Genomic DNA, 22911 nt, shown 5'->3' on the forward strand with positions numbered 1-22911 from the left:
ATCTCACATGATAGCAAAGTAATGCTCAAAATTCTCCAAGCCAGGCTTTAGCAATACGTGAACCGTGAACTTCCAGATGTTCAAGCTGGGTTTAGAAAAGGCAAAGGAACCAGATATCAAATTGCCAACATCTGCTGGATCATCAAAAAAGCAAGATAGTTCCAGAAAAACATCTATTTCTGCTTTATTGACTATGCCAAAGCCTTTGACTGTGTAGATCACAATAAACTGTGGAAAATTCTGAAAGAGATGGGAATACCAGACCACCTGACCTGCCTCTTGAGAAACCTGTATACAGGTCAGGAAGCAACAGTTAGAACTGGACATGGAACAACAGACTGGTTCCAAATAGGAAAAGGAGTACGTCAAGGCTGTATATTGTCACCCTGCTTATTTAACTGATATGCAGAGTACATCATGAGAAATGCTGGGCTGGATGAAGCACAAGCTGGAATCAAGATTGCCAGGAGAAATATCAGTAACCTCAGATATGCAGATGACACCACCCTTATGGCAGAAAGTGAAGATGAACTAAAAAGCCTCTTGATGAAAGTAAAAGAGGAGAGTGAAAAAGTTGGCTTAAAGCTCAACATTCAGAAAACTAAGATCATGGCACCTGGTCCCATCACTTAATGGGAAATAGATGGGGAAACAGTGGAAGCAGTGTCAGACTTTATTTTTGGGGGCTCCAAAATCACTGCAGATGGTGATTGCAGCCATGAAATTAAAAGACGCTTACTCCTTGGAAGGAAAGTTATGACCAACCTAGATAGCACATTAAAAAGCAGAGACATTACTTTGCCAACAAAGGTCTGTCTAGTCAAGGCTATGGTTTTTCCAGTGGTCATGTATGGATGTGAAATTTGGACTGTGAAGAAAGTTGAGCACCAAAGAATTGATACTTTTGAACTTTGGTGTTGGAGAAGACTCTTGAGAGTCCCTTGGACTGCAAGGAGATCCAACCAGTCCATCCTAAAAGAGATCAGTCCTGGGTCTTCATCAGAAGGACTGAGACTGAAGCTGAGACTCCAATAATTTGGCCACCTCATGTGAAGAGTTGACACATTGGAAAAGACCCTGATGCTGGGAGGGATTGGGGGCAGGAGGAGAAGGGGATGACAGAGGATGAGATGGCTGGATGGCATCACTGACTTGATGGACATGAGTTTGAGTAAACTCCGCGAGTTGGTGATGGACAGGGAGGCCTGGTGTGCTGTGATTCATGGGGTCGCAAAGAGTTGGACACGACTGAGCTGAACTGAATCAGTCAACTATAATCCAAAGGGATATTTTCATGGGTGGGTCCAACCTATCTAACCAGGCAAGTTTTCTAAAAACAAAAGTTCTATTCTCCAGGATATATCACATACTAGATCACAAAACAAGTCCCCGTAAATTGAAGATTTAAATCATACATTGGGCTGTACCATGCAGGCCTTTCTGCCTGCTTGCAGTTGCTCAGCCTCAGGACTGAAGAAAGAGCCTGGAGATAGCAGCAGAGTCATCAGTGTCTTATTAGAGAGAGGATCTTACACATCTAAAGCAAGGTCCTGGAGCAGCACCTCATCCTGTGTGGCAGACAACAGGCAGGGTGTGGCAGTAGTCTTTGCTACTTGGGGAAGAAGGAGACTACCATTTATAAGGGGAATTAATGTCAGACTGGCTCATCAATTACCCGGGAGACCAGCAGCTGGGACAGGGAGCAAGCAAGTAGGCAATTACTATTAAGCCCTATAAGTAAGAGGATTGGATAGTCATATGAGTGAAGCAGGGACTGATTGAGGAGGAGATGTACGGAGAGCAAGAAAACAGCCATCATGAATTGCCTAGTCATACATTCCACCCGTACATACCCTGTATGGCCCTTATAATCTCAGCCCATCCCTCTTCTGCAACATCCCTGAGGACAGGTAGATAGAGGTGCATTGCAACAAAATACCACAAATGCCATAAAGACCATCCAAGATGCGGGCAAGCTTTGGAGCCAGGTGCTTATCAAGTCAAATTTTCAGGGAATTTCAGAGGTTGACAAAAGCGTTTTGCTGTAGACTCACCAATCACCTCCTTTTGTGGTGAGGCCATCATTGTCACCCAGTTCACAAACAGATTCCCTTCACTCAGAGTAGGATGAGTTGCAAGATGTTTAACAGGCCCAATACAGGAAGATCACGACTATTAACTACTAAGCAAATACAAACAGTAACATCATTCTGAAATAATGGCACCCCTGTCTAAGGGTTTTGTCCTGGCCTGCAACACTGTACCACCTGCCTACATTTAGTGCCCATAACCAGTGTCAAATAGTGAAGAGGCAGTGTAACAGACCAGACCACAGAGTTAGTATAATAGTGCCTTCCTCTAGGAGGGGCCTGGAATTACCTTGTTAGGTGGGACCAGGTAGAGGACAGGTGAAATGCGTAAGTCCCTTTCTGATCCTATTCCAACAGGGTTGTAAACCCAAATCACTGGGGACTTATCTGCCAGTCCCAAGGGCTATTTATAATCTGTTCCTCTGGGGGTAGCTTCTGCGGCAAAGGCAAAACTGAGTTATTGTCCTGGGCTTCCCTGGTGGCTCAGAGGTTAAAGCGTCTGCCTGCAATGCAGGGGACCCGGGTTTGATCCCTGAGTCGGGAAGATCCCCTGGAGAAGTAAATGGCAGCCCACTCCAGTATTCTTGCTTGGAGAATCCCATGGAGGGAGGAGCCTGGTAGGCTACAGTCCATGGGGTCGCAAAGAGTCGGACACGACTGAGCAACTTCACTCACTCGTTCACTCATAGTTGTCAACAGTTCTTCAGTGATCAACAGTTGAACCTGAGTGGTATTGACTGTTTGTCTCTGGGTTAACTTGGCCTTGGCACCAAGATGATTGCTCCTGGGATGCACCCATGTGTTGAGAGTGAGTTTCCCCATCTCAACTATTGTTTAAGTAGCCTATTCATAGCCCAGCAGCAGTGGAGTTGTAAGGCAGGTGGAAATGCCCATGTATGCCATTTATATTGGCCCATTCCTGAACTTCTTGCCTGGAGAATCCCATGGACAGAGGAGCCTGGTGGGCTACAGTCCACGGGGTCACAAATTGGACACAACTGAGTGACTTCACTTTCACTTTCATTCCTGAACTTCCTGAATTAAGTAGATTCGTTGGTCACTATTGATGTCCATGGGAACCCTATATGTTGCACACAAATAAATAGTGGTTTTTTGTGTTGCTCAAAGAATCAGGTAATTTTTTTTGTAATGTCTCCCATCTGTTGTAATACATCATAGACTGCTTATAGCTGTTGTTCCATCACACTCTGCTTGGAACCAGAAGCCAAGGGCACTCTTGTTATTTTGCTATTGCTATAGGCTCCAACCAAACCTTTCCGGGTAACTGGCCATGTTCAACTCACAGATCTGTCTCTGAATTAAAATCCCTAAAGCCTGTGTCTGTAATTGTTTAGGGGTGGTAGGTCAGGAGTGTCCTTGAATTTTGTAGATAATCCAGGCCCTTGCACTTTGTCTGTATTCACCAGCCACCCCCGTGCAGTCACATGAACCAGGAGCACAGGACTGCTACTTTCAAATTGGAAAAACACGGAGGTTAACAGGATATTATCAACACGATAGAAGAAAAAGATGTCTCTCAAGAGTACACAGCTGCCACAGGGCCCCACATGCTACTGGATGGCCTCCTCAGAATCACCCCCACAGCTTTCTCTTCCCCCATCCTTGTGTCCTAACATCTCAGCTCCCGGGGGTTTCCTTGTCCTGAGATGGCAACAGAGACATCAGTGACTTATTGGACAGAGCAACTTACAATCTGAAGGAAGGTCCTAGACCACCACTGTGTATGGCAGAAGGCAGACAGGACTGCTAGCTGGCAGCAAGCCTCACTACTCCGGGGGGGAAGAGGATACTATTTATAGGGGGAAATGACGTCAGATTGGCTCATTAATTACCAAGGAAACCAGCAGCTGGGGCAGAGAGCAAGCACAAGGGCAGTTACTAATTAAGCCCTATAATTAAGAGGATTGGAGAGTCAGGCAAGTAAAGCAGGGATTGGTTGAGCAGAGAATGTAGAGAGAGCAAGAGAACGGCCATCTTGAGTGGCCTAACCATACATCATAGCAAGGATCTTTTCTGACCCCGAGGCTGTGAGACTGGAAATCAACTACAAGGAAAAAAACAACCCCAAACACAAACACCTGGAAGCCAAGCAATATGCTACTGAATAACCAAGAGGTCATTGAAGACATCAAAGAGGAAATAAGAAGATACCTGGAGACAAATGCAAACACAACAATCCTAAAAATGCAGCACTTGGCAAGGCCCTGAGAGTGACCTCAGGTGCTCTCTGCCTGAGGACAGGGAGCTGTCCTCAGGCAGCAACAAGAGCACGGGGACATTAATCCCTCAGCTGCAAGGCCCTGAATTCTGCCAACAACCACGTGAGCTGTGAAGAGGACCCCGAGCCCCAGATGAGACTGCAGCCTCAGTCAACAATTTGATTTCAGCCTGGTGATGCCCTGAGCAGAGGACTCAGCTAACCTGTACCAAGATCCTTGATCAACAGAAGCCTTGGGATAAACACATTTCTATTATTTAAAATACACAGTCTTATCTTCCCTGGTGGCTCAGAGGGTCAAGAATCTGTCTGCAATGCAGGAGACCTGGGTTTGATACCTGGGTCTGGAAGATCCCCTGGAGAAGAGAATGGCAACCCCTCCAATATTCTTGCTTGGAAAGTTCCATGGACAGAGGAGCCTGGTGGGCTACAGTTCATGGAATCTTAAGACAGTCGGACACAATTGAGTGACTAACACTTTCTCATCTTCTAATTCAGCAGAACCGTTGTTGTGTCCCCTGGTGGAAGCTTTCCCTTATTGGATACTAAGATCTCCAGACCTGCAGAGCTCAAAGTTGTCAGGACAGGAAGCAAACAGCCTGCAAACGGGTTATTAGATGTAACAGTGAGCGGAGCCACTCCCACTACTGCTGCTTGTATTCTGGCTGCAGAAGCAAGAACACCTTTCTGATCCAAAGAATACACTGCACCTGTAAGACAGAACCCCATCCTTGCAGGATGCTGTCTCCCAACTGGTACCATAATGAGACCTCGGTAAGCCGTTCTCCTTTTGTTTAGGCCAGTCACTTCCAGGTGGTGGGGGGATGTGGTAAGACCAGTCAATTCCATGGGGCAAGCCCCATCGCTGCACTTCTTTGTTGTGGTGTGAAGTTTCTCGATCATAAACAATGCTGTGCAGAGGGTAAGATGGTAGATAAGGCATTCTTATGAGTCCACGGATGATAGTACTAGCAGGAAAGGTCAATCTGTATCCAGAATATGTATTTCCGTGAGAATGGCTCTCTGCCTCTCCATGATGGAAGTCCAGTGGAATCTGCCTGCCCTTAGGTTACTGGCTTGTCCGCCCTGGGAATGATGCCATATTAGGGACTCATGTTGGACTCTGCTGTTGCCCCGTTAGTTGCCCCATTAGGCACTCAGCACTCACACTAGCCAGGCCAGCCTTAATATGGGAAATTCCATGTTGTCGAATCCATACATCGCCTCCATCCTTGCCACCACAGCCTCTCTGATTATGGGTCTATTGAACTAGCACTGGAGTGCTGGGCAAAGAAGCTGACTCACATCCACAGCAAGTTATTTTGTCCACTTTGTCGTTAAAAGCCTCCTTTGCAGTGGGCATCCTTTGGTGGGCATTCACATGGGACACAAATGTCTTCACAATCTGTGCCAATTCAAAGAGATCTTAACTAATGTTCTGGTCTCCACTCAAAATGTCCTTAATCCCAGTCTCCATTTGTCACAATTTTTACCCACCTTGGTCAACTTCTACCTATCTTCAACGTTATTTCATTTAGACCTCCTGTCACCCACTCTTCCTTTCAAGGTCATTCTGAAGCAAATTCCAGACATCATGTCACTTTATCTTGAATATTTCAATATCTCTAAATGATAAGCACTATTTTTAAATAGTCACAATACTATTTTACACCACAAAATTATTATCCCAAGTAGCCAAATAAAGTCCAAACATTGAAAGGAGTCAGTATCTTTCAAATCTCTTCCAATCCATGTTTTTCTTTTTCTCTTTTGTTGCAATGTATTTGTTGAAGAAATCCAGTTGTCTTTCAAGTTTTCCATAGGCCTGATTGGCTGACATGTCGATTAACATATTCTTCTATCCCCTGTATTTCCTAAAATTTAACGGTTATATCTGGAGGCTAAATCAGGTCCAGGCTTGATTTTTTTTCTTTGTAAAACAACTTCCTGGGTGGTGCTACGTGCATTCCTTAGGGGGCACATAGTCTTTCTCTTATTTTGGAATGTTATCCGTCACTAATGGTCATTGCCAGGGCCCTTTAATCATGCAGGGTTGAAAAGAGTGATATGCTATCACTTTCTTCTTTTGTTATGTTTATGTATACCAATGTATTACTAGACACACACACACACACACACACACACACACACACACACACACACACACAGAAGTTTTCCCTTCATCAACAATTTGGATAGCCAGAAATACAGTTCATGTTGAGAAAGCAGAACAAATGCTTTGCTTTCCACTCCCCTGCCCTAAATTTCAAAGTAACAAATCGAATTCCTGGAATCCACTAAGTTGACAAATGAATTTTAATATTATTATGAACTCATGCATTTAAACATAATATCTGATGTGTTTCAAATCATTCCAGTTATTGTCTTCATTGATGCTTAAATTGTATCCTCTCTGCCAGTGGGAACCAATTCATGTTGGCTCTTGGATCCTGTTGTCATTCATAGTTGCCAAGATGTTCTAGGCTCATATCGTACATTTCCTGCCCCAGAGCTGAAATCACCCATTCCTATAAGGAACCTTAGATCCTTTTAGTATGAAATGGCATATAGAGATCACAATCAGAGTATTACTAGTTTGGTCATTGTTTCCTAGGTCTTTTAAGTAATCAAAGTTAGGAGATTCTGTTAGTTTTACAGCTTTATTTAAGATAAAGTAATTTATGAATTCATACTGACACTTCCAAGTCAAGCCCAGGATTTACTTAACCTTATCAGTATTATACCTATATTTCTTTCATCATGAACTCTTTCTGATCACCTTGGCTAGAAGTGATAGGTCTTTCTTTGAATTACACCACCCCTTCAACAACATTCCTTGCAATCATAATCTTTGCTATATGCTATTTTTGTGTATATCCTCTCCTCCCTACCAAATGGTAAGCAACGTGAGGCTGGAGTCCACATCTCTTTACTCTTTGTTAAATAAAGATTTCTAAGGTGCTAGTATTAATATATTTCCTGGCACATAAATGCTCCTTTCTCTTTGAATCTCTTAAAATATGGAACAGTACTATACATGTACTAAATTTAAAATAAGATTGTTAAATGGATAAATACAAAGTCAGGTTTATCCTCAACTTTCCAGATATAAAATACCAGAAACCCTCCTTTTAGTAGCAATCACATTAAAGATAGCAATCACATTGAAATAAGTTTTATTTCACAGATATAAAACAATTCTGAACATTTACAACTTGTACAAAGACTGGTAGCTTTTATATTTTAAAAAGTGCTATACTAAGAGAACAGGAAAGAAATTAAGACCATAATAACATTTCAAATTACAGGTTTAGGGAATGGGAAAATGAAGAAAGTATTTTAATTAACTACAAAATCTCAAAACTATAATTTTGATTGAAGGAAAACGAATAATACTGGATCTAAAAACAGTGTGAAATCACACTTTGGTCTGTAAACACATTTAGTCATGTTCTTTCACTCAGAAGTACAGGCAAAAGGAAAAGTGCAGGCAGAGGATGAGATGGTTAGATAGCATCACCGACTCCATGGACATGACGCTGAGCAAACTCCGGGAGATAATAGAGGACAGGGAAGTCTGGAGTGCTGCAGTCCATGGGTGGCAAAGAGCTGGACATGACTTAGCCACTGAACAACAACAGCAAAGTACACATAAAAATTATCTAAGGTGTCACTAAAGCGAACCATTCAAAGGTATAACAAAAAAGAGGTAGGGAACGAAAATGAAAGGATTTACTTTGGGAGCTCTTCAATAATGATGCGAGACACCGAATTCCACCCTGTAGAGGCATCTCCTTTCGGGTAATCTGAGCAAGTACCAACCCAGATAGCAATGTCCACTAGTCCAGCACCAATGCCTTCACAGAGTCCTTCCACTGCAAAACAAAGATGAGAGTTACAAATCTCTTTGGAATAAACAGGCAAAAACTTTCAGCTCAATTTTATTACTTTAGCATACTAGTGATTAAATCAAGTTAATGTACAGTAAATTTAAAATGCTAATATTTAATAAGGGTCTCATAAAGATAAGTTCTCATTTTCCTAGTACGTAAGTATTTTTAAAAGATGTATATATATCCAGGGCTTTCCTGAGAGCTCAGTGGTGAAGAATCTGCCTGCCAATGCAGGAGACACAGGTTTGATACCTGGTCTGGGAAGATCCCACGTGTCACAGAGCACCTAAGCTCACAAGCCACAACTAGTGAGCCCATGTGCTGCAACTGAGGCCCATGTCCCGAGAGCCTGTGCTCTGCAACAAGGGAAGCTTCCACAATGAGAAGCCTATGTACCATTACTAGAGAAAAGCCTACACAGCAACAAAGGTCCAGCACAGCCAAAATAATAAGTGAATTTTTAAAAATTAAAAAAAAAAGACATATATATATCCATTCTATGGTATAAGCTCACAGGAAATTTTCTTTGAGGTTTCAGCCATAAATTTGTTTACTTACGGAGATGACCTAAAACAAAAAAAGCAATTTATTTATGACTAAATAAAGGAAGCCTACATTTATTTTTTTTCCTTTGGCCACACCATGTGGCTTGCGGGATCTTAGTTCTCCGACCAGAGGCTGAGCCCTAGCCACTAAGAGTGAAAGTACCAAGTCTGAACCACCGCACCAAGCCTACACTTTTAAAAACCAAATGTTGATGCAGGGAACTTCCCTGGTGGTCCAATGGTTAAGAATCCATCTTGCAATGCAGGGGACGTGGATTCGATCCTTCACCGAGGAAGTAAGATCCCACATGCCCCAGGGTAAGTAAATGGCTGCACCTCAACTACTGAAGCCCGCATGCTCTGGAGCCCATGCCGTGACTAGAGAGTCTGTGCACCTCGACAAAAGATCTCACATGACGCAAAGGAAGATCCTGTGTGCCACAACTAAGACTCAACTCAGCCAAAAAAATAAATAAATATAAAAAATTAAATAAAGTTGTATTTTCTTAAAAAAAAAAAAAAAAGATGTTGATGCAATATGTAAGCTTTTTTTTTTTTTAAAGAAAGACCTTTCCATCTGAAGAAAAGAGCACTGGAAGATGAAAATGCAATTCTGAATATAAGCTGAATCAGTAATTTACGTAACCATTTGGGACAAGTTGTTACACCTGAAGCCTCCATATTTTAATTTTCTATCAGCAGACCAAACTGAAAACACCTTTATAAAGGATCAAATTTTAAGTAATTAAAATAATGTCTCATTTTAAGAGTTAAAAAAATAAAGAGAGCCCTTTCCTATATATACTTGATGGTACTAAGCAGAAGAAAGGACTTCTATAATGTCAAAAGAAACCCTAGCATACTCATTATACTAGTCCTTCAACCTGGAATCCCGTTTTACATAGAAATTCCTCCACAGTGAAAAAACAAGCTAACTAAATTCTGTTTTTCCTCTGTGTTTTGTTTTTTGCTTTATAAACATGTGCCTTTTCATAGGTCCTCCAGACTTTCACATACTAATATATATATATAACCTGCATTCCATCTTATCAAGCCTCTTCTCCAATATTAAAAAAATAATCCCCCTACTGTTCATTTTAATAGGCAAAAGTTAAACCCCTCTGATGTCTGTGTCAGGGGGAAAAGGAACCACAGGTTGGCAGATTCTTTAAGAAAACGGTCCTGACACATAAGTGGGGTGGGGATGATCGAATGTGACTGGATCGTCTTCCTATTTGGTTGAGCTTAGTATGTTCAAGCTGAGCCCAGGGATGTAGGCCTGTAACAATCTGCTTCTACCAGCTGTGACATCAGTGAATTGAAGGCAAGTCCTACTGAATCCAGGTACCTGTCTCTGGTTCAAGATCCTTTCCAAGTTAGAAGAACTAAGCTGTGTGTGCCTGCAATACCCATGGCCTAGAAATGTGTTCACTTCCCTCCACAGGTCAGACAAGGTTGGGTCTGGCATCACCCTCACACAAGGAGAGTCAATGATCACTTCATGGTCTTTAATAAATAAAATAATGTTTTTTGAATGAATGAACATTTTTTGCTGTAATAAAGTAGTAATAGCTTAGTAAGCACCTAAAAGATGTTGAATTAAAGGTCCTCAACTTGTTTTCCTTCCAGATACAGGTAAGATGATATTCTAAACTCTGATGGGCATATTTAAGGCTTAATGTCATCCTCTGATGTGCAAAATATAAGTGTATTCCTTTTCTTTCTCTCAAGAGAGTATCGGTGTGCAAAGAAAGTGAATTCACTATTGAGGCAACCTTTAATTCATCTTAAGACAAAATTTGTCATGAATAACAAATTACTTCTGACATTTTACCCAACAGATCATACCAAATGAGTTTCTATAATGTGGTTGGTAAATGCTATGTTAAATAATTTATGAAGTGTGTGTATGTATAGGTGACAGTTCCTAGGCCTGAGGGCTTACAAGATATTAACATAAAAACTTTAAAAATAATACAATAGTAAGTTGCTTACATAAACTACTATTTTATTTTTGTTTATGGATTTCATTTTTTATTAACTTTTATTGGAGCATAGTTGCTTTACAACATATCTTTTGAACTTTATAATTTAACCTTTAAAATGTAAGTATAGTTCAATTACAATGCTGGGCCAGTCTCTGCAGTACTACAAAGTGACTCAGTTACACACATTCTTTTTTTCCTATTCTTTTCCATTATGGTTTATCATAAGATACTGAACATAGTTTCCTGTGCTATACAGTAGGACTTGTTGTTTATCCATCCTATATATAATAGTTTACATCTGCTAATCCCACACTCCCAGTCCTTGCCTCCCCCTTGGCAACCAAAAGTCAGTTCTCTATGTTGGTGAGTCTGTTTCTGTTTTGTAGATAGATTCATTTGTGCCATGTTTTAGAGTTCACATATTAGAGATATCTTATGGTATTTGTCTTTTTCTGACTTAGTTCACTTAGTCTGATAATCTCTAGATGCATTCGACTACTATTTGAACACATACCACTTCCTAATCAAATTTTAGATTTTATACCAAAATATTTAAAATTTTAGTGACTGCTTCTCATACAAAAAGCACGTCTCCCTTTACAGCACAGAACTTAGTGAAGAGGCTTTCATTCTGATCAAACCTGTCTTGAGAGACAAGAGCATGTCTTGGCGTCTGTTCACCAGGACACTGATTCTCCTGTTCAGGTTACTTTCTTTCCCTGGGCCTTCTGTATGTGCAGAGAGAAGAGGTTAAAATATCTTCTTTATGTCTTGAGGATACTGTGTGGATTTGAAGAAGAAAATGGAAGGAATGCCCTTGATTCCTTAGCAATAAATGCGCTATATTAATTTGGGGATCAATATCTGGCTTGGATCCCTAAGAATGCCGAAATATTTCTTCTGATTAGCAGTGAGGGTATCTCTTCTCTTCCCTCTCCATTCTAAAGTATAAAATCAGAGAGAAATTTTCAAGTAATCTGGGAAATGAAGCTAGTGATATATATACCTTGTGATTCTCCTGGTACGTGGTGTTAAGGTAGGTCACCCCCACACCTCACTTGCCACACACACACACACACACACACACACACACACACAACAACTCAAGAAAGCAAAAAAACTGTGAGTCAAATACTGATAGTGGTGTATCTGGGTGATGACATTAATATTAGGTTGATGCAAAAGTAGTTGTGGTTTTTCATTGTTGAACTTTGCCATTAGATATTGGAATACATTCTTAAATAAATGTGGTTATGTTAGACATCATTTTAATGTGCATTTCCTTTTTTGCTAATGACATTCAGTTCAGTTCTGTCACTCAATCGTGTCCGACTCTTTGTGACCCCACGGATTGCAGCACGCCAGGCTTTCCTGTCCATCACCAACTCCCGGAGCTTGCTCAAATTCATGTCCATTGAGTTGGTGATGCCATCCAACCATCTCAACCTTTGTCATCCCCTTCTCCTCCTGCCTTCAATCTTTCCCAGCATCAGGGTCTTTTCTAATGAGTCACTTTGCATCAGGTGGCCAAAGTACTGGAGTTTCAGCTTCAGCATCAGTCCTTGCAGTGAATATTCAGGACTGATTTCCTTTAGGATTGACTGGTTGGATCTCCTTGCTGTCCAAGGGACTCTCAAGAGTTTTCTCCAACAGCACAGTTCAAAAGCATCAATTCTTCAGCACTCAGCTTTCTTTGTAGTCTAACTCTCAGATCCATACATGACTACTGGAAAAACCATAGCTTTGACTAGACGGACTTTTGTTGGCAAAGTAATGTGTCTGCTTTTTAATATTTCTGTCTTAGTTGGTCATAGTTTTTCTTCCAAGGAGCAAGTGTCTTTTCATTTCATGGCTGCAGTCACCATCTGTAGTGATTTTGGAGCCCAAGAAAATAGAGCCTCTCACTGTTTCCTTTGTTTCCCCATCTATTTGCTATGAGGTGATGGGACTGGATGCCATGATCTTAATTTTCTGAATGTTGAATAATCACTTATTACTTGTAGTGTATTTTATATGTATTTTAGATTATGGAAATGATGTTAGACAAAAATCAAGTTCGAGTGATTTTCTTATTCAAGTTCAAATGGGTCATAAAGCAGCGGAGACAACTCGCAATATCAACAATGCATTTGGCCCAGGAACTGCTAATGATCATACAGTGCAGTGGTGGTTCAAGAGGTTTTGCAAAGGAGATGAGAGCCTTGAAGATGAGGAGTGTAGTGGCCAGCCATTGGAAGTTGACAATGACCAGCTTTGATGATCCTCTTACAGCTTCCCAAGAAGTTGCCAAAGAACTCAATGTCGACCGCTGTACAGTCATTTGGCATTTGAAGCAAATTGGAAATGTGAAAAAGGTTGATAAGTGGGTGCCTCATGAGCTAACCAAAAATTTAAAAAATTGTCATTTTTGAAGTGTCATCTTCTCTTATTCTATGCAACAACAACGAAGCATTTCTCAATCAGATTGTGATGTGGGACGAAAAGTGAATTGTATATGACAACCAGCAGTGGCCAGCTCAGTGGTTGGACCAAGAAAAAGCTCCAAAGTACTTCACAAAGCTAAACTTGCACTACAGAAAAGGGCCTGGTCACTGTTTGGTAGTTTGCTGCTGGTCTGACCCACTACAGCTTTCTGAATCCTGGGGAAACCATTACATCCGAGAAGTATGCTTGATGAAAGTGAAAGTGTTAGTCGCTCAGTCGTGTCTGACTCTTTGCGACCCCATGGACTGTAGCCCATCTGGCCCCTCTGTCCATGGGATTCTCCAGGCAAGAATACTGGAGTGGGTCGCCATGCCCTTCTCCAGGGAATCTTCCCAACCCAAGGATCAAACCTGGGTCTCCTGCATTGCAGGCAGATTCTTTACCATTTGAGCCATCTGGGAAGCCCGAGAATTGATCAGATGCACAGAAAACTACAATGCCTGCAGCTGGCACTGGTCAACAGAATGGGCACAATTCTTCTCCACGACAATTCCTGATTGCACATTGCACAACCACCACTTCAAAAGCTGAATGAATTGGACTACAAAGTTTTGGCTCATCTGCCGTATTTACCTGACCTCTTGCCAACCTACTACCACTTCTTCAGGCATCTAGAATTTTTTGCACAGTAAACACTTCCACAACCAGCAAGAGGCAGAAAATGATCTCCAAGAGTTCATCAAATCCCAAAGCACGAATTCTTACACTACAGGAATAAACAAACATTTCTTATTGGCAAAAATGTGTTGATTATAATGGTCCCTACTTTGATTAATAAAAATGTGTTTGAACCTAGTTATAATGATTTAAAATTCACAGTCCAAAACTGCAACTACATTTGCACCAACCTAATGGTTTTTTCCACTTCTACTTTTTTGTAGCTTCTAAACTTTTTCAATGAACCTTAAAATACAATGAAACAAATCAACCCTCCCCCCCCCAAAAAAAAAACATAAAAACCCCAACAGTTTTACTTTTTTTTTGTTTATCTGTTTGGTTTTTTTTTTCGGTTGTGCGGAGAGGCATACAGGATCTTCCCAGCCAAGGATGGAACCTGTGCCCTCTGCAGAGGAAGCATGGCATTTTAACCACTGGACCACCAGGGAAGTCCCAGGTTTTTTTTTTTTAACAGCCTAAGTAACCACTGGTTTAATCGAATGTCCCTTCTCTCATACCAGTAGAAGCAAGCAGAGAATACAGAAACAATATAGAAATGGTCTCTCACAGATGCAGCAGACTGTACCTACTATTTTAAAGAACAGGCAGAGAAATCAGCCTCCTTACCAGTCTATGCTAGTGGTTCTCAACCTTGGAGGACATTAGGATAACCAGGAGAGACTTGGGAAGTTCCGCCACGTGGGATGCAACCAGACCTACTAAGTCAGACTCCATAGAAGAGTGGTACCCAGGCATGGCGAATTTTCAAAGTTCCCCAGCTGAACACAAGGTAGGGACAAGGTTGAAAACCACTGCTCTATGGCATCACTGGCTATTTTGCCATTTCGTCTAACTCAGTGATTTTCAACCTTGTGATCTTTTTAGAAAAAATGCAGCGGCTGGGTTCTAACCATGAGATTCTGATTCAGTTGATCAGAGATGGGATTCAGGCATCCACATATTTTTTAAAAAGATCTACAGGAAATTCTGAAGTGCAACCCAGGTGGAGAACTATACACAGAAAGCCTGTGATGACCTACCGTCATAGTGGACTCAAAACTAATCGTTTCGCTAAAGATCTGAGGCACATTCTGCAATGTCACTATTCTACGTACCAGAAGAAGTGCGATGAATATTAATTGTTGAATTCAATTCAGGGCTTCCTTGGTCCAAATAAATTATGGCTTCAATAGGAAGTGGTCCTGAACACTCAGCTCCATTGAATGTGAAATACCAACGCTGACAGCATGCACTTCTGCATTTTAACCGAAGTGAGCCGCTGAACAAAACTCTTAGGGCACTGTTCGAACGCATCTTTGTGAATGTACATTCCTATCACAAACACAGAAATAGGGTTTAATTAGCATTTTCATTTTTAATTAAAAAGATGCTTTCAAACTATGTTGTGAATTTTATTCAACTATTCTTTTTCCCAAAGTACATTTAAAAGGCTTCGCTTTTACAGAGGCAAACCAGTTCTCTGCAAGATGGTAAGAGACACTGATATTAGAAACTCTAAGAAAATTGAAATATGGCTTTCTTAGAATTATTCACTCCATTGAGGGTATCTCTCAGTTTTACAAAAACAGCCAGATTTCAGAATTTTAGACTAAACCAATCTATATATTTACTTTTCTTTTTCTTCCAAAATTATTTCCTATATTTTGGATGCTACAGATAACAGCAGTAAACAAAATGGAATCCCTGCCATCATGGAACTTACATTCTAGACTAGCACTGCCCATATTTATTACTCTGACCTGTTTCTTTTCAAGCACCAGAAAACAGTATCAGGAGTAAAGTGCAGGCGGGGTTTTTAGTCTTTAACTCTATGACACACTGATAAGACCGAGGGCTTTTTCCTCTAATTGGTCCTTGCAAAATTTGTCTACTGACTCATGGTGCGACTATCTTTTACTTGCAAAAGGCTCCCAAGCCCATTCTGACCACCAAAAGGAAACTGGAAACATAGTAATAATTCAGAATCCATAGGGAAAGTTTTTGAAGAGAAACTCCACCAGCAAAATTTTGATGAAAAGCAACCAGTCTATAATGTCAAGTGTTCAAAGAAGTAGGCAACACTTTAACAAAATGCTTTCTAAAAAATCATATATGAAAGTATAACTGGTCATAGTCACCGAACTATGAAAGCTAAATGGATATTCTATCACACAGAAATCAAATCGAGACCATCTCAAACATTTTTATAAATAACAGAGCAGACATTAAAGAGCTAAGATGAGGAGCAGGGATAATATACAGGTTGCTACTTAGAACCTGAGAGTTTTTGGAAAATAAAATTTCTTCTATTTGCCTGGTGGTAGTAGTGGTTAATATCAAGGAATAATATATTGTGGATATTGAACCATGTGTAGAGTTGGTCAACAAAAGAAGAAAGAGGCTTGAAATGGCACCAGCTTCAACTCTATGCCATCCAAGGGACTTGCCAGTTACTTTGGAAGCAAACACTAAACAAAGTGATTGAATCATTAATTCAAATGCATGGCAAGACAGGCTATTTTGAGTAATTTTTCTCCCTAAATATTGCTGAATAATTTAAAATGATCACTGTAGTACATCTCTAGCCCATTCTACTCCCATAGGCCAAATAATTTTAAGCTGGGTCTGCTAGCCAGAATAAGGACAAATACCACTGGACTTCCCACCTCTAGATAATTCCAATCATGCAGTAATTTCTTGGAGATTTCTTTCCACCTTTATGTCTGGAACCACAGCAGAATTTCTTGAATTAATTTAAATTCACTTTAGGACAAGAATGGAAAGTTACTTACTGTCCAACCCAGACAGTTTCCATTGAAAAAAAAAAAGAGTAAGTTATTTTAAGTGTTCTTAGGGTTGAAATAATTCAGTGACGTATTTGTCTCAGAAATACCTTTATACAATTAATTCTGAAGTTATCAATTTTTTCATTAATTCTAAGTTGAAAGTCACATGGTACCCATTACTTAATATTTTTTGTCTTTTAGGAAAAATAAAATCTCACCTAAAATGATCACTCAACTATGAAAACCTTTAAGTTTTATTTCAACTTTACAATAATTCAGACTAGACTTACAGCAATTTTTCCAAGATCTATGCCATAATTCAGTGAACTCCATGAACACTGCTTGTAGTTAGGTGTCCAGGACTCCTCGAAGACTTCCCTCAGGCATTCCCCCTTCTCTCCTTTGAATCCATCTCGACCTGGGATCCCGGGGGTACCAGGGATGCCATTGGCCCCGGGGCTCCCGTCTCGCCCAGGCACCCCCGCCGGCCCTTGTAGGCACATGCCATTGTACTGCAGCAGAAAAAAGAAAGGGGGAAAATCTCTCACCACCTCAGATTCAAAGACTCAGTCTGATTAGAACTGCATTTATTTTGAGCCCTAGGAGTCAAGAATCCCTTCGACGGGAACCAGTTGCCAGTGTTCCAGATAAGTCAATAATGTATATATATATACATATATATGTACATATGGGGTTTTAGTTCCCTGACCAGGGATCAAACCTGCACCTGTAGCATTGGAAGCTCAGAGTCTTAAACACAGGACCACCAGGGAAATCCCATATACATAAAGAACTGATTTTTAAAGTTATTCCTAAAATATTGGAATTTCTTTCCTATTCTATTTTTTTTTTTTTTTTGCACAGACCTTACACACACACATCAAACAACAAAAAAGAGAAAATATTTTCATTTGTCTGCTTTTTCCTACTGCTCATTGTCAATTGATGTTTTAGTCGCTAAGTCATGGCCAACTGTTTTGTGACCCCATGGACTGTACCCCACCAGGCCATGGGATTTCCCAGGCAAGAATACCGGATTAGGTTACCATTTCCTTCTCCAACTGCTCATTAAAAGTATATGTAATTTTTAAATGGCTGTATTCCAAAGTGAACATAATTTGATATAACGCTTATTCTTCTAACCTTATATATTGTAAAGGAACTGGATTTCAGAACTACAGTTTTATGCAAACATTGCACTAGTTTGGGATTGCTAAGTCTTTATCTACCTAGCTTTATTCTTTTTTTGGAATTATTTCTCTAAGATAAATTCTTAGAGATACAATTATTAAATAAAATCTTAACTCAATACTTATTTCACACTGGCAATATCTCTAAGCTGGATAAGCAAACCTTCTTCTCCTCTTATTTTCATGTGGAGGAAGTGTCACTAGGGGAACACTTCTGGCCTCCAAATCCACCTAGCCCACCCTGCCAAGGAGTAGGAGTATGTGACTTCATTGCAAGTGTCCATTAGTTAGTCTTTAAGAGGGGAACAGTAATCTATCAAAAATTTTTTTGGTAACTTGATTTATTTATTTGTGGTTGTGTTGGGTCTTCATTGCTATGCAAGCCTTTCTCTAGTTGCAGCGAGTGGGGACTGCTCTCTGGTTAAGGTGCACAGGTTTCTCACTGCAGTGGCTTCTCTTGTTGCAGAGCACCGGCTCTAGGCGCACAGGCTTCAGTACATGCGGCTCATAGGCTCAGCAGCTGTGGTTTCCAGGCTCTGGAGCACAGACTCAACAGTTGTGCACAGGCTTAGTTGCTCCGCGGCAGGTGGGATCTTCTCTGATCAGGGATCGAACCTGTGTCTCCTGCATTGGCAGGCGGATTCTTTACCACTGAGCCACCAGAGAAGCCCCTATCAAACTCTTAAGTGCTATGATTCTCTCTCTTTCTCTTGGGGAGTGGGGCAGTAATATGATGTAGAAGTTGAGCAAAGGATTCTAGTCATATTCTCTGGATTTTAATCTTGGCTCCACCACTTACAAGCTATGTGAGATAGGACAAGTCACTGAACACTTCAACGCCTGTTTCCTAATCTAAAACGTGGGGGAAAATAATAAAGATTCTTACCGCGTAGGAGATTTAAGTGAGATGATACATAAAATGTGCTAGAGCGGTACCTGGCACGCAGTAAATATTATATTTTTCAGCCATGATTATTCTTATTATTCCCCTAAGACTGTGTGAGGCAGTTGCCCAGGGCACCAGACCTGGGGAAGAGAGCATTAGCAAACTCGCCAGCTAACACACATAAGCCATGAGCCACACACAGCAAAACAGTTGCATCAGTGGTAAAACTGCATCTCCATCGGCCTAATTCTCATGCCTATTCCTGAACTGGTCCATTTATTAGACCCTTCAAGCCCCAAACCCAATTTATTTAAAATGTTACTTTAAAATCCCTATTTGTATAAATGATCTGATACTATCATTCTGTATAAATCTACTGTCCAGTGAGAACAACAACAAAAAAATCAAATTACATATTAAAATAACTTCAAATCTTATTTTTGAATTTTAGCATCCAGGATTGGATATGGTCATATTATAAAATTCAGGCACTTCCCTGGTGGTCCAGCAGCTAAGACTCTGAGCTTCCAATGCAGGGGGCCCAGGTTTGATTCCTGGTCAGAGAACTAGATCCCATATGCCGAAACAAAAGACCTCGTATGCCAAAACAAAGATGGAAGATCCCATATATGGCAACTAGGACCCAGTACAGCCAAATAAATAAACATGTTTTTTAAAAAGTCAATAATGACACTACCTAGAAAAGGTCCTTATTATCTAATGTTTGCCGATCAATCTCCTCACATCACCAATTTGAGTTTTATTTTGCTAAATGATTTTTGTGACTTCCACCACTGATATTTTCCTGACTTCAAGCAAAAAACAAAAAAGAGACACTTCTATGCATTTGCTGCCAGAGAAATAAGAAATGTATTGAACAAAACTGCAAAAGTATCTGAAGACATGCCAAAGTACAAAACATTATAGTTTGGTTTATTTTATGCTTAATTTCCATTTTTTTTGTAGATATACTTTAATCTTATTTTGTAGATTGATTTAGTAGATATACTTTAATTTTCACTTAGTAGATATGTTACTTTCAGTAGCAGATATATGCAATATTCAGACACAGATTTCAAGTGGGAAGGGAGAAATAATAACATTTCTGGTATTTAAAAAAATTTTTTTCACTATTATTTCCCTGAGAGCAAGATGTTACACAAAGTTTTATTTTTCTATATTTAAATTCTCAATGGGGGACAAAACTGGATACCGGAATAACAGAGGCTGCCCAGCAATGTCTGAAGACATTTTTGGTTATCACTACTTGGGAAGGAGGGATTGCTATTGGCACTTGGTAGATGGTAATGAAAGTCGCTCAGTTGTGTCCAACGCTTTTCGACCGCATGGACTATACAGTCCACGGGATTCTCCAGGCCAGAATACTGGGGTGGGTTGCCTTTCCCTTCTCCAGGGGATCTTCCCAACCCAGGGATTGAACCTAGGTCTCCTGCAACGCAGGAGGATTCTTTACCGGCTGAGCCACCAGGGAAGCCCAAGAATACTGGAGTGGGTAGCCTATTCCTTCTCCGGGGGATCTTCCTGACCCAGGAATCGAACCGGGTTCTCCTGCATTGCAGGCAGATTCTTTACCAACTGAGCTTTCAGGGAAGCCCAAGATGGCCGGGATGTTGCTAAGCATGCCAGATGCACAGCGCTGTCCCCACAACAAAGAACCTCCTGGCTCCAAATATCAACTGTGCTATGGTTGAGAATTTTTATTCACCTTCTTAATCTAAAAAACTGCATTGAGAGACCGCATAATTTTACTGAATTCCGTTCCACGGGTATTAATCTGTCTTCTTTCACTTTGAAATGCTAACCCAGCACATGATCACTACCATGCAGGGCTTCCACTAAGGTCTGCGGAATGGACCCCTGTTTCTTTCACTGGCCACCAGGGGGCAGAGCTTGCTGGACGCTTGAAAGGAAGGCTTTGAAAAACCCTGTACAAAGAAGCTGCTTTATAGAATCTGTTGAAACCTTAATGACTGCGAGGATTCTTTTCCCCCAGCAAAACCAAATCCAATCTACAGGATGCACCTGAGCTTGGCTGCACAATAAACTTTTCCAAGTCGGGCTAGAGTTGTGGGAAACCTCAGGTTCTGTAAATCCTTGGAGGGAAAGGAAAAAAATTGCTAGCTTTATAGGGAAAAAGGGTATTTTGTGTATCGTAACTACAGACTCGTAAAATGCAGACTGCACATGAACCACATTCATTTGGTACAGTTTAAAACAATTTAGACACTCAAAATAGAACTATAGCCCTGAACACATAGTCTGCTTTGTGGAGGAAAATTACATAGTACATCACCAAAAAGTGCAGTGTGGAACGGCAGGAATCTTTTTCCTGAGCTTTTGAATCTGGCATAGAACTAGCAGCCAGGGAGCTTGGTTTATTAGCTCAGTTTACAATGGCAGCTTAAAAAATTCAAAACAGTTTGTTTTTATTTTAAAATTTAAAAAATGCCCCTTTTATGTCCTGCAATGATTGTATAACCCATATTTGCTCAATGACTGAAGTTTATTATATGCCAAGGAATGTGATAGATTGGAAAGGATCATTCTTGCTACAAGGGCAGAATACCTCTCTGCCCTCCAATGGGTTTGCTGACTTTTAGAGGGTTTTAAGAGCTTTAAGCAAACAGACCTGCCCATAGATTAGTCCCTCAGAAATCACTTGGGTGACTTCCCTGGCAGTCCAGTGGTTAAGATTCCCCACTTCCAATGCAGGGTACATGAATTCATCCTTGGTCAGGGAACTAGGATACTGCATGCCATGGGGGCCACCAAAGAAAGAAAGAACTTGGGCTATTCATTGCTCTCCTGGGAACTGTCTGACCCCTCAGTTCAGTTGTCATGCTCCTACCTGGTGGCACAGGCTGAAGACCCAGCGTGTCTGGAAGGACTGACTGCCCATCTGTCTAAATACAACAATGAAATGGGTCCTTGGAGGGCTAGTGCTGGGCCCCTTCATTTTCTCTTCTGATCATAAACCCTCTGAGCTATTCCTGGCCCAGCTGTGACAAAGTAAACTGCAGCACATACTCCCTAGGAAGATGACCCAACATGACTCACTGTCATCAAGTTACAAAGAGTTGGACCGATACTGGGTGAGGGTTGTTATTCTATCCCGCTGGCGGACGTGGCCACCAGCCCCAACAAAGGACACGTTGCAAGTCCCTGGCCCAGGCCCACCCAAGGGATTAGCGAATCCAGGGTCTCGCAGACAGCTCCTTGGCCTACGTTCTAACCTCCCAAGCTCCTTATTCTATCCTCATTGCAGCGCAAACCCTCTCCGTCTCTGCAGGCGGGGGACGAGCGGGGGCGGCTCAGAGGTCAGAAATTATTGGCGACTCCTTGTACTCCGGGCGTCCCAGCCAACCCACGGCGCATCTGTGGTCCACGACGGCCCTCTCAGACCAGTCTCCCTTGCGAGTTCCGGGACTCCACCATCCGCAGAGTCCAGGTCCTTTCTTACCCGCAGACTCGGACAAAGCGGGACCCTCAGGGGCAGGCAAGCCCCCCACCCGCTTCCCTGGCCCTGCTCCGCGGTTCTGTCCCCTCCACCCGACTCACCAGGTCCACCACCTCCCTCTGCCGGAGCAGAGCCTTTTGCTTCCCTTTGGGCGTCTCGGAGGCGCTCGACGGCGCCCGCGGCTGCAGCAGCAGGAGCAGCAGGAGGCCAAGGAGCCGCCGCGGGGAGGCGGCGGGGCCCTGGGGGCGCATGGCGCGCGGCGGCCCCGGAACGCACGGAGCTGGGGAGGAGAGACCCGGGAGCCCGGACGACGTGATCACAGTCTGGCCCCGCCGCGCTCCGAGGCCACCGCCGCCGGTTGCATGAATGCGCCTTTCACTCGCACGCTTCCCTCTCTCCCCTCTCTCCCCCCTCTCCCTCCCGCCCCTCCGGACACCAGAGTTTCCATCCAGTAATAGGTCGGAGCCCCCACCCCGATCCCGAAGTGGGGCGGGCCGACAGCCGAGCCCGCCCCGTCCTGCGGCCGCCCCGCCCGCCGGGACCCTCGCGGGGCTGTGCGGACCGCGTGGATCAGTCGCCGGTGGAGCGGGGGGAGATGGGCGGGTGGGGTGCAGAGGCCAGCGAACCACACAGGTGGAGGCTTTGAGGACAGCCTGGAGATAGATGGCACGGCTT

At 42.1% G+C, this 22911-nt stretch overlaps 1 protein-coding gene across 1 annotated transcript; it reads right to left on the bottom strand.

Annotated features, from left to right (window-relative positions):
• Positions 1-7488: 7488 nt before the first annotated feature.
• Positions 7489-22487, bottom strand: CTHRC1 (collagen triple helix repeat containing 1). The gene is made up of 4 exons (XM_061123628.1): positions 22338-22487; positions 16973-17194; positions 15012-15228; positions 7489-8204 (listed from the first exon to the last, which is right to left on the bottom strand). The coding sequence occupies exons 1-4, from the start codon at positions 22485-22487 to the stop codon at positions 8062-8064; spliced, it is 732 nt and encodes a 243-aa protein (XP_060979611.1). The 3' UTR covers positions 7489-8061.
• Between the last annotated feature and the right edge of the window lie 424 nt (positions 22488-22911).

The sequence above is a fragment of the Dama dama genome, chromosome 21 (assembly GCF_033118175.1).
Source record: "Dama dama isolate Ldn47 chromosome 21, ASM3311817v1, whole genome shotgun sequence".
Lineage (NCBI taxonomy): Eukaryota > Metazoa > Chordata > Mammalia > Artiodactyla > Cervidae > Dama > Dama dama.